This window comes from Bufo bufo, chromosome 3, assembly GCF_905171765.1.
Source record: "Bufo bufo chromosome 3, aBufBuf1.1, whole genome shotgun sequence".
Lineage (NCBI taxonomy): Eukaryota > Metazoa > Chordata > Amphibia > Anura > Bufonidae > Bufo > Bufo bufo.
The window spans coordinates 655,008,074-655,019,468 of NC_053391.1; the positions used below are offsets into that span (position 1 = coordinate 655,008,074).

Here is an 11,395-nt window from a genome sequence, read left to right on the forward strand (position 1 = left end):
TTGCCTCCTTTGCTGGCTTGATTCATTTTTCCTTTGCATTTTACACTATACGTTAGTAGGTGCCTTGTATTCATTTTGTCTACGTGATAAATGCCATCAGCTGATGTGAGACATCCCTTTGAAATCAAACAAACTCATTTATCCTTTTTCCATCTAATATGACTTTTCTGTGATTAAGATAACCACAGTTTTTTTTTTTTATTGGGTAATGTCCATCCAAGGGTTTTCCCAAGTGAGTTGGCAATCCACTGCTGCCCCCCCCCCGCTGCCATAGCTATGCACGTGGATCCTAGTAACCTCAGCTTGGTTAATAGTCCTCCTGACATAAGTACCTGGAAGGCTTGGGGCGGTGAGTTTCCTGTCAGACACTGTACACAGGGATTGTGTGGTATTACTTAACTGCTGTTGTGTCACATTGCTGGAACGGATCCACATATGTTAACATGACTCATGTTTTATGAGAGGTCCAGGGGCTATATAAAGGCAAGACTCAATGCCTGGTGAGTATCCCACAACAACCTGAGCTACAGCAATAATGTACTGCCTCCCTGTCCTACTGCTGTCTTGGGCTACGCTGTCTGCTGCCTTCCCTGCAGCATCTCAGGAAGATCTGGAAGGCAAATATGGAAAAATGGCACAGGTAAATATGCAGAAGACTGCTTATTGTTATGTTATATTCTATGATGTTATATTCTGTTTTTATGTTGTCTTTTTTATGTTATATTATATTATATTTTTTTATATTCTATTTTATTATTTTATTATGTTATTACTTTATTAGGTTCTTGTGTTATATTCTTATGTTATTGTTGTGTTATATTTTATTATAGTTATTTTATATTCTATTTTGTTATTATTTTATTATGTTATTACTTTATTGTGTTATATTTTATGTTATATTCTTATGTAATATTCTGCTATTATGTTATTATTCTTTAGATTTTACTATAATTATTTTATGTTCTATTTTGTTATTATTTTATTATATTATTACTTTATTGTGTTGTATTTTATTATGTTATAATCTTATGTTATATTCTATTGTTATCTTATATACCATGTTATTTCTTTGCTTTAAAGTTTTTTTTTTAACTGATGACCTATGCTCTGGATAGAGCATCAGTATCTGATCGGTGGTTGTCCGACACCCACGATTCCCACAGATCAGCTGTTTGAGAAGGCACTGGTTCGTATAGCAATGCCAAGGCCATGTGACGTCATATTCATCGGTCACGTGGCCTTGACGCAGCTCAGCCATTGAAGTAAATGGGGCTGAGCCGCGATACCAAGCACAGTCACTATACAATGTGCAGCGCTGTGCTTGATGAGCTGAGAAAGCTGCAGCGCTAGTGCATGCGCCGCTGCCTTCTCAAACAGCTGATCTGCGGGGGTCCAGGGTGTTGGAATCCCACCAATCAGATACTGATGACCTATCCAGAGGTACAATTGTCTACTACTTTCTCTACACTACTCACATAGTGGCTGTGACTATCTATCTATCTATCTATCTATTATCTATCTATCTATCTATCTATCTATCTATCTATCTATCTATCTATCTATCTATAATTTTAGCATGTTTTAAAAGGGTTAACAGATTTAACACAACAAAGAAAGTGCTAGACTAAAGCTGAGTTCACATCACGGTTATTTTTCCGTTCTTCTGATCTTTTAGAACAGAAAAAAAAATTATATGTATCCTGTAAGAAAAGTCTGCCTATTTGGCTACTGCTTTACCTATTTCTGTCTGAGATCCGTTTTTTTAATACAGAAACAAGTACTGCATGCAGGACTTTTTTTTCAGTCTATAATAACAGATCTCTGAGGAAAACGGCTAAAACAGTTGCCAGATGCGCATAATGGATTTTTTTTCTTTATTTTTCTGTTCTGATGCATCTGAAGAACAGAAAAATAACAGTGATATAAACTCAGCCTTAGGCTACATTCACACGTCCGTGGTGTGTTGCGGACCCGCAAATTGCGGGTCCGCAACACACCAGCCCGTCACCCCCAAGCTGCGGCCAAGAATAGGACATGTTCTATCTTTTGCGGAGCTGCGGACCCGAAGAACAGGGCCGCGCTCCGCAAATGCGAATGCTGACAGCACACTGTGTGCTGTCTGCATCCATTCCGTCCCCATAGAAAATGAATGGGTCCGCACCCGTTCTGCAAAATTGGACCCATTTGCGGACATGTGAATGGAGCCTTAGGGCTTGTTCACACGACCGTGACATGTTTACGGTCCGCAAAACATGGATGCCGCCCGTGTGCCTTCCGCAATTTGCGGAACGGAACGGACGGTTCTTTATAGAAATGCCTATTTTTGTCCGCAAAACGGACAAGAATAGGATATGACTCATAACGTTTGCGGGGCCACGGAACGGAGCAACGGATGCGGACAGCACACGGAGTCTTTTGCGGCCCCACTGAAGTGAATGGGTCCGCACCCGAGCCGCAAATCCACGGTCGTGTGAATGAGCCCTTAGATTGACAAGCAACACTATGCATATGTAATCTCATAGTAAACCCCTGTCTTTTGATGTACGGTATATGTTCTAAATGGTTCACATTTTTCTAATTCCCAAGAAATATCTGGAGAAGTTCTATGACATGAAAACTACTGGAAGGCCAGTTGGAAGAAAAACCAACAATAATCCATTTGTTAAGAAGCTTCAAGAAATGCAAGCATTCTTTGGTCTGGAAGTGACAGGAAAACTGGACCAAAAGACTGTAAAAATGATGGAAAAACCTCGTTGTGGTGTCCATGACATTGGGGAGTACAGCACAGTGGATAAAAGTTCTGCCTGGCAGAAAAATGACATCACCTACAAGTAAGCATTTCCTTTATACCGTGTGTTGTTTGATCCGCTTTTCACTATTGATGACCTATCTTCAGGATAGGTCATCAATATCAAATTGGCGAGGATCTGACTCCCGGCACCCCCGACGATCACCTGTTTAAAGAGGAGGCAGCACTCATACGAGGTAAACAGAGCAGAGAATGCAGTGACTGGCAGGAGTGCCGGGAGTCGGATCCCCGCCAATCTTATATTGATGACCTATCCTGAGGCTAGATCATCAATTGTAAAAAGCGGACAACCCCTTTAATTTGTGGGGGAAACTGGCAAGAAGTGTTTACTTTCCCTGCAGCGCCACCACAGGTGAAATAAAGCATTACACAATTCTAATTGATATTGTAATGCACAGACACATCGAGTCCTTCAAAGCAGCAGGCACTCTTTGTAGCTGGTCTCTACAAAGGCACATAGATGTTTAATATTATCCAGTATTTTTCAAAGATGTTAAGTCCCCATAGCAATATTTTTGAACTGTATTTTATAATAATATTTTATATAGTGTATGTTCTGTTACGCTGTTTATGTATATATCTCATAAGAGCTAAAAGTTTACAACTAATACTTATCCAAATTATTATTTTTTCTATCCAAGAATTGTGAATTTCACACCCGACATTCCAAGAGCTGATGTGGAGTCCTCCATCAAAAGAGCGTTCAAAGTCTGGAGTGATGTGACCCCACTGACTTTCACCAGGGTCTATGAAGGAGATTGTGATATTGAAATCCAATTTGTTTCTGGAGGTAACAAGGAATATTTATAATATGATTGCCAACAATTACTTTGCGCTATGATCCTCAACGCTAATTACTGTCTTCTTCATTCTATAGATCACGGTGATAACAGTCCATTTGATGGACCTGATGGAATTTTAGCACATGCTTTCCAGCCTGGGCCTCGGATTGGGGGTGATACTCACTTTGATGATGCTGAAACATTTACAAAAAACAGCCAACGTAAGTAATGGGCCTTATTTTATAGACACATGTAACATCTCACTACTGAAGGTTAAGCGAAGATTCTGAGGGCTGTGGAACTTTAGTGGGTCCTCTGTCCAGTTCATTGTCTACATGGGCACAGCATCATGTCCACATGGGTGGCAGCGCAGATTGGTCCAATTTATGTGATTGGCACAGCAGCTTATGTGGATAAGCCGCTGTAGAAGGGCCTTAGTAGCACCCTGGTCTTTCATTCTGTAGTTAAGCAGGGGTCCCTGAGGAAGGGCCATTATCAAGCAAACAAAAAGATCCCTTTAGTTCAAAGCCTGCTATCCATTACAGGGATTTAAACAACACATACCGTATATTGATGACCTACAGATGTGTCCTTCCAAACATTTCCTTGTGGCTTGAGATATCCAAAAATGAGTGTCATGGGATGACCAGCTTTGAAAAAGAAAACGTTAGAGCTATTCTTAATGCCCAACAGATTAATGCAAAAGTTTATTCATTCCATTTCATGCCTCTCATCTTCAAACCAGAGGAAAGGTAAGGAAGGACATAACTAGGAAAAGTCAACAATGTTGCACCCAATGATGCCTAGAATAAAGGGGCTGTGGCACTGGCTAAAATTGGCAATGTGTAGGACAGTCAAAAACATTGCCGTTCTTTACCTAGTGTTGCAGACCAGTTGTCTTTTTTGCATTTTTTAAGGCACCCTCTCAAGCAGATATTGATGTCTTATACTAGCAACAACCCTTCATGTTATATGTTGGGAAAACAGTTTCAGTGGGGGTATTGATCTATTCTATTGTAAGTGTCAGTAGTAATCATTTTCTTATCATTTCATTCTAGAGTACAATTTGTTTCTGGTGGCTGCTCATGAATTTGGCCACGCTCTTGGCCTTAATCACGCCACGGACCAAGGAGCCCTAATGTATCCCACTTACCCAAGCACAGACCCGGATAATTTCCGACTCCCTCAAGACGATATTGATGCCATACAATCTCTCTATGGTAAGGAGGATGTCATTGATTTATCTATACTGGGCCAAAGATATCATTATTTTAGTTGTGGTTCTATAGATTATTAAATATATATATATATTTAGGAAAGACTTCAAATCCCATTCAGCCAACTGGGCCTACCACACCTTCGAAATGTGACCCCAACATTGTATTTAATGCTGTCACCACTCTTCGAGGAGAACTGCTCTTCTTTTTAAACAGGTAAGTGGTAAATCATTCTTCTATAGTCATTTATTTTACTGGACTATAATAGTATTGATAACAGGACTACCAGGTCTGCAACTATTGGACCGGCCAAAATGGAACAAATGAATATAGCTAAAACATTTTATTTAGTAGGAAGAACATGTTTTATAGAACATGTCTGATTTTAAAGGTGTTGCCTTGTTTAGGCAATCCTTTAGGGTTCTGATCACAGGGTGCCCTGTTACAGAACCCCCCCCCCCCAGCAATCAGCTGTAATCTGTCAGGACTCATGAAGCATTACACCGATTCTAATTAAATCAATTGGTTGCCTGTGTAAAGCATGGACATGGGTCCTCCAGAGAGAAGGTCCTAAAGTTTGATCCCATTTTATTGATTCAAAGCTCCCTAACTGGGTTTTGTAATGGGTGTTCGGGAGCCAGGCAAATAGGTTAACTCTATTGTTTATAACTTGGCCTTCATACCACAGAGACAGAAAATAATTCAATGATAAGAACCCCTTATGTTATAACTTTGGGTGTTAAATACTATGTGGGATCAAGAGAATCAAAAACACTCCGTTGAGTATTAAAGGAAAGTAGAAGCCTAAAGGTCCCTGAAAGACTACTGGTTGGGTTGCAAATGTTTCATAGGTCAAGGTCATAGCCATTGTAAAGTGCTTTCTCATAAAAGACTTTAGGATTTTATAGGGTGTCAGGAACTGGGAATGAATTATATGGCATACGTACAATTATCTTTCCACTAGAATCAGTTATGGGTTCTTGACCTTGGCTTTTATTTTTTGAGACTGAATTTTCCTTATCTTTATTTGATAGGTTTGTATTTCGCAAACATCCTCGAGGTGGTGAATCTGACCTTCTTTTCATCCAGGAACTGTGGCCAACTTTGCCAAGTGACATTGATTCTGCCTATGAGAATCCAATTACTGGGGAAATTCTTGTTTTTAAAGGTAACATAAATGTTTTACTAGATTACTAGAATTGGTAAAAATTGAAAATGTGTTTGAAGTTATGTGATTTATGAGACTGCAATGTTCTTTTTTGACTCCAGAAAAGAAATATTGGACTCTTGACGGCTTTGATGTGTCCCAAGGACCCAGAAGCATTGCCGAACTTGGATTTCCTAGAAATGTAAAAAAGATTGACGCCGCCGTTCATGTTGAGACTCTGGGCAAGACATACTTCTTTGTGAATAATAAGTACTATAGGTAAGAATGACAGCAGTGATCAATAGGAGGCTAGCAGGTGTGTTGGACATGATTGTCTTAAAATGGATGGAAACGGTTGATTATATCTATCTTTGTAAATTGGAGCAGTTTTGACTTGTGTTAGAACCACCCATTTCTAACATGAGCCGTATATAAATTGGCCCACTGTGACCCCATTCAAGACACCACTCATAAATCTGATGGCCTCATTTGTGCGTTAGGGTATTAATGAGTGCAAAAGCATCCAGTGAGCTATTCCATGTAGACCATCTAAGAGATGCTCTTACTTAAAGGAGCCTGTCATGGTGAAAAGCCAAATTATCAAATGTTTTGTATTATTGGACAGCCATAGCAAAATATACTAGTGTGTCCCTGCTCAGTCGTCTTCCGGTTTGCTCATATTCAAAATTATTTTCATTTCCATGCTGGAAACAAAAAATTCTGAATTTATGGACTATTGGCAGATTAAATGACTTGGACTGTATTATGGATAAAAATTACACCATACAATCATTTCATTATTATGGCTGCCACAAGCACTTACATGGTTGTGAGCTGATCCTCATATTTGGTAAGCTTCATAGCAACTGCTTACTCTTGACTGCAATGTAAAACTGGTATCATTTTCCCTTTCAGCTATGATGAAGACAAGCAAGCCATGGATAAAGGATTTCCAAAGTTTATTGCCAAAGACTTCCCGGGAATGAGACCAAACATTGATGCAGCATTTTATTACAAAGGTAAATATAGCTACCAATTTTGGTTGCCAACTTAGTTTTTTTTTCTAGACAACTTAGTAAAAAATCACAGCAGCATTTTTGAAAACCAAAACTGAATGATAAATTAAAATATTTCCTATATCTAAGATACTATATTAATTATCAGCATTTACTGTGGCAGATACACAGTATCTAATTTATATTACAGGAACTGTCCACAGTTTTTATAGAAGGTCATCATTTTACAGACAGTCGGCAACTAAAGTTGCCAGTGGCGTAGCTAGAAATGACTGGGCCCCACAGCAAATTTTTGAATGGGGCCCCCCTCCGCCAGTAATTTTTTCGAAACCCCTTCCATTCATGCCGCCTCCATTCCTGTGGCTAGTAAAGGTCGCTCTCTCAGACCAGGCCCGGCAGCTGTTCCATCCGTTTTATACACGGTCTACACTGCCACTGTATATCATTTCACTGTATAATACTGTTGAGGGGGCCCTGACAAATTCTTTTAGTTCTCCTCCTCCTGGATTGGCCCCTTCTAGGTCAGGGCCCCAAAGCAGCCGCTTCCCCTGCTTCCCCTATGGTTACGCCCCTGAAAGTTCCTAAAAAAAACCTTACATAGTTAATACGGTTGAAAAAAGACATAAGTCCATCAAGTTCAACCAAGGGATAGGTGGGGACGCGAATCCCAGAAGAAAGTGAGACTCAGATTATGATGATTTGGATCATCAAATATGATGATCTAAATATTAACCATCTGTATTAATGTTGATCAATATAGTTTTTCTGTCCAGCATGGCCTCACCACTTAGCCAGTCAGGCACTTCGCAAAAGCCCAACATTAGTTAAAAGATTAATTTTACCTGCCTGGCTCCTCCATTACCTCACTTTATAGAGCTCCTATTAAAGGAGGTGTGTGGTGTTAAAAAAAAGTCTCTATTTTTTCAATACAGAAACGCCCCCACACCTGTCTAGAGGCTTTGCCTGATGTTGCAGCTAAGCTCCATGGAAACTAATGGAGTTAAGTTACAATGCCAGGTGCAACCTGTGGACTGGTCGGGGATTGTTTTTGGAAGTAAGCAGCCATGTTTTTCTAATCCTGGACAACCCATTTCTATATGTTTTTATGTAATAAGCTCCGCCCTAGTGGTGGTTGCAGGAAGCCATCATGGTTATGTAAAAGAAGGTAGATGATTTGATGCTCTTTAACAAGGAACCAAGCCTCAACCCCTATGGTGCAAACCTTCAAAAATTATGAAGAAATTCTAATTCTGTGAACATTCTCATCAGTTCAGTAAAAATGAACCCATAGTGACATAATATCACACCTTCTGTTCACTGTGGACGATGCAACATCATTGGGACCTAGTAGTCACATCAGGCTTGAGGACCGTTGGTGAAGAACCTTTGAGGAACATTGATTATAAGCATATTACAGTGTTTGTTTCCTACTTTTTTGTGGTAGGAGGGTTGTAAAACTAGATAAGGGCCCTATTAGACTGTTCCATTTTTGGGCAGAATGAGCTCCAATTGACAATAAACACATTGAACGGGCATATTCCCAGAAAACCCTTTATCCTGATCATCCCCCGACTCAGACTCTGCCCATGATCTAGCTGGACAAATTGTGTATATTATTACTAATGCACATTAAAAAAAAACTACCACATTCATTATATTGTTTTTTTGTTTTCTTTCAGGTCTTCTTTACTTCTTCCAAGAAAGCGTCCAGTATGAATATAGCATTGAGTCCAAGAGAATCAAGCAAGTTCTCAGAAGTAACAGCTGGCTCGGGTGCTAGAAACATGTTTTGCCTAATTCTTGTATATTGTAGCGTCCGCTCCACGTCACGTAACTATTCACATGTGATTTAGGCAGTGCAGACATTCCCAACTGTGAAAGCGTCTATGTAAGCCTTATAAAGTATTCCGGACATTAGCCATCAAGACAACTGTGCAGCTGTATGTAGCAACGTATTTATAGCCATTCTGAAATATATAGTTTACATATTTTAAACTGACATGATAATAAAGTATGTTTTTTATACTGTTTGTTGAGGTTTTTGGTAATTTTTTTAAAAAGGGGTTCTTAACTTGCTATAATTCTTTTTGTTTGAAAGGGCCCCAATTATAAACTGATCACACAAGGGGAGACAGAAAACATTACACCTTTCTTATTGAAATCACTGGGCTTGTAAGGGTTGGCAGAACCTACCCTTACAGGTTATATTTGTAAGCTTGCCATTTTTGTTATAGGTTATGGGGTATACAGTCTACCGGATGTGTAAACACAGTGTCACCCTTGGTATGCTTTACATTTGGGAACTGTTGATGGCCAATACCCCCTATCATGTTTTACCCCACTGACATCACACAATCCTGTGTTTGCTTGTGACACAATAACATCATCACATTCCTTGACCAGCATGACTGTACATACTTGAAGCCACAGGATATACAGTGCACATATCTAATGTTGTATTTTCATTGGACACTAAGGAGTAAATGTATAAGTAGGGATAGAGGTAGCAGTAGCAGGGGCAATAGTAGCTGCAGCAGAAGCAGCAGTACAGTATAGAACATGATGCATAAGACAGAAGATGTGTGGTTGTGTATGGATAGCGGTAGCAGTAGCAGGGGCAACAGTATCTGCAGCAGCAGTACAGTATAAAACATGATGCATAAGACAGGAGATGTGTGGTTGTGTATGGATAGCGGTAGCAGTAGCAGGGGCAACAGTATCTGCAGCAGCAGTACAGTATAGAACATGATGCATAAGACAGGAGATGTGTGGTTGTGTATGGATAGCGGTAGCAGTAGCAGGGGCAACAGTATCTGCAGAAGCAGCAGTACAGTATAGAACATGATGCATAAGACAGGAGATGTGTGGTTGTGTATGGATAGCGGTAGCAGTAGCAGGGGCAACAGTATCTGCACCAGCAGTACAGTATAGAACATGATGCATAAGACAGGAGATGTGTGGTTGTGTATGGATAGCGGTAGCAGTAGCAGGGGCAACAGTATCTGCAGCAGCAGTACAGTATAAAACATGATGCATAAGACAGGAGATGTGTAGTTGTGTATGGATAGCGGTAGCAGTAGCAGGGGCAACAGTATCTGCAGCAGCAGTACAGTATAAAACATGATGCATAAGACAGGAGATGTGTGGTTGTGTAGGGATAGCGGTAGCAGTAGCAGGGGCAACAGTATCTGCAGCAGCAGTACAGCATAGAACATGATGGATAAGACAGGAGATGTGTAGTTGTGTAGGGATATTGGTAGCAGCAGGAGAGGGGGCAGTAGGTGTGCCAGCAACAGCAGTACAGTATGGAACCTAATAGGCAGACAGCAGCAGTGACATCTTTGGGCTTGTGATAACCAGCCAGTCCCCACCATTAGCAATTGCAGATCTATTCATTGGCATCAGGCTGAGGTGTGTGAAAATCCTCACAGATCCATGCCTGATTCTTTTTTACAAATGTTCTTACTCTTGTATAGGACAATTTTGTTTGAGATGATGCCACCTGCTGTGCTGAGTACCCTCTCCGACAGTATACTTGAGGGTGGATAAGACTGTACACCCATGGCAAACTGGGCTAGTTCCTGACACTTTTCCAATCTGTGAATCCATTTGCTGATATGCATCAGGTTGGCACAGCAGATGAAAAAGCTGTTCCATCATGTTCAGCAGATTGTATTGGCTGCTGATGGTGCTGCTGTGGTTTCAGCGCTTCTGTAGTAGCGCTGGCAGAGGCAGAGCAGCAGCGACTCAGCAGTGAGTGGAGATGGAAAAAGCTGCGGAAGCTGGGGACAGAGCATATCCTGGTGCTACATAACTTTGACTCACAAGCAGCAAAAGATTCCCCTTTTTTGCTTTGATAGCAGGGGTCTAAAAGAATGGCTATTAAATAGTCATCCATTTGCTTGCTGCTAACAATATACTTGTGGGAGGAGCTGAGCGAGGAACAGAATAGGCATGCCTACGTACCGTCCTGACCTAACTGGCTGGAGTGTGCCCGATGCCAGTGACGAGGTAAGGCCTGAATAAGTGGGCCACCCAAGAGGAGAGTATGAAGAAGGGCATGGGAGGGAGGGGCAAGAACCGGGCGCCCTCCTGCTTGTAGGAGGGGGTTTAAATAGGGTAAATGCGCTCCTCCCACAATTACAGGCTGCAAGAAGCCTTCAATATTTGTGGGAGGAGCTGAGCGAGGAACAGAATAGGCATGCCTACGTACCGTCCTGACCTAACTGGCTGGAGTGTGCCCGATGCCAGTGACGAGGTAAGGCCTGAATAAGTGGGCAAAAGAGAACTGGCACGTTGCAGGGTATGGAATATTTATTGAAGCATTGTGGCCTACAATGCCAAGGACAAAGGCTCTGGATACCTCAGCCCGTGGATTCGGAATGTACCTTGCGAAGCAGGACGACCTCCAACAACCCATCTTT

The 11,395-nt window shown here is 41.0% G+C and overlaps 1 protein-coding gene across 1 annotated transcript; it reads left to right on the forward strand.

Moving 5' to 3' along the window:
• Positions 1 to 453: 453 nt before the first annotated feature.
• Positions 454 to 9,001, forward strand: LOC120996396 (matrix metalloproteinase-18-like). The gene is made up of 10 exons (XM_040426284.1): positions 454 to 640; positions 2,587 to 2,831; positions 3,451 to 3,599; positions 3,687 to 3,812; positions 4,650 to 4,811; positions 4,907 to 5,024; positions 5,843 to 5,976; positions 6,078 to 6,234; positions 6,871 to 6,974; positions 8,651 to 9,001. Exons 1-10 carry the CDS (start codon positions 536 to 538, stop codon positions 8,749 to 8,751), a joined length of 1,401 nt encoding a protein of 466 aa, XP_040282218.1. The 5' UTR covers positions 454 to 535; the 3' UTR covers positions 8,752 to 9,001.
• Positions 9,002 to 11,395: the final 2,394 nt, after the last annotated feature.

Coding starts and splice junctions, on each gene's coding strand:
- LOC120996396 (XM_040426284.1), top strand. CDS start 536: ATGTACTGCCTCCCTGTCCTACTGCTGTCTTGGGCTACGCTGTCTGCT. Junction 3,600..3,686: donor AATCCAATTTGTTTCTGGAG/GTAACAAGGAAT, acceptor TTCATTCTATAG/ATCACGGTGATAACAGTCCA. Junction 6,235..6,870: donor GTGAATAATAAGTACTATAG/GTAAGAATGACA, acceptor TTTCCCTTTCAG/CTATGATGAAGACAAGCAAG.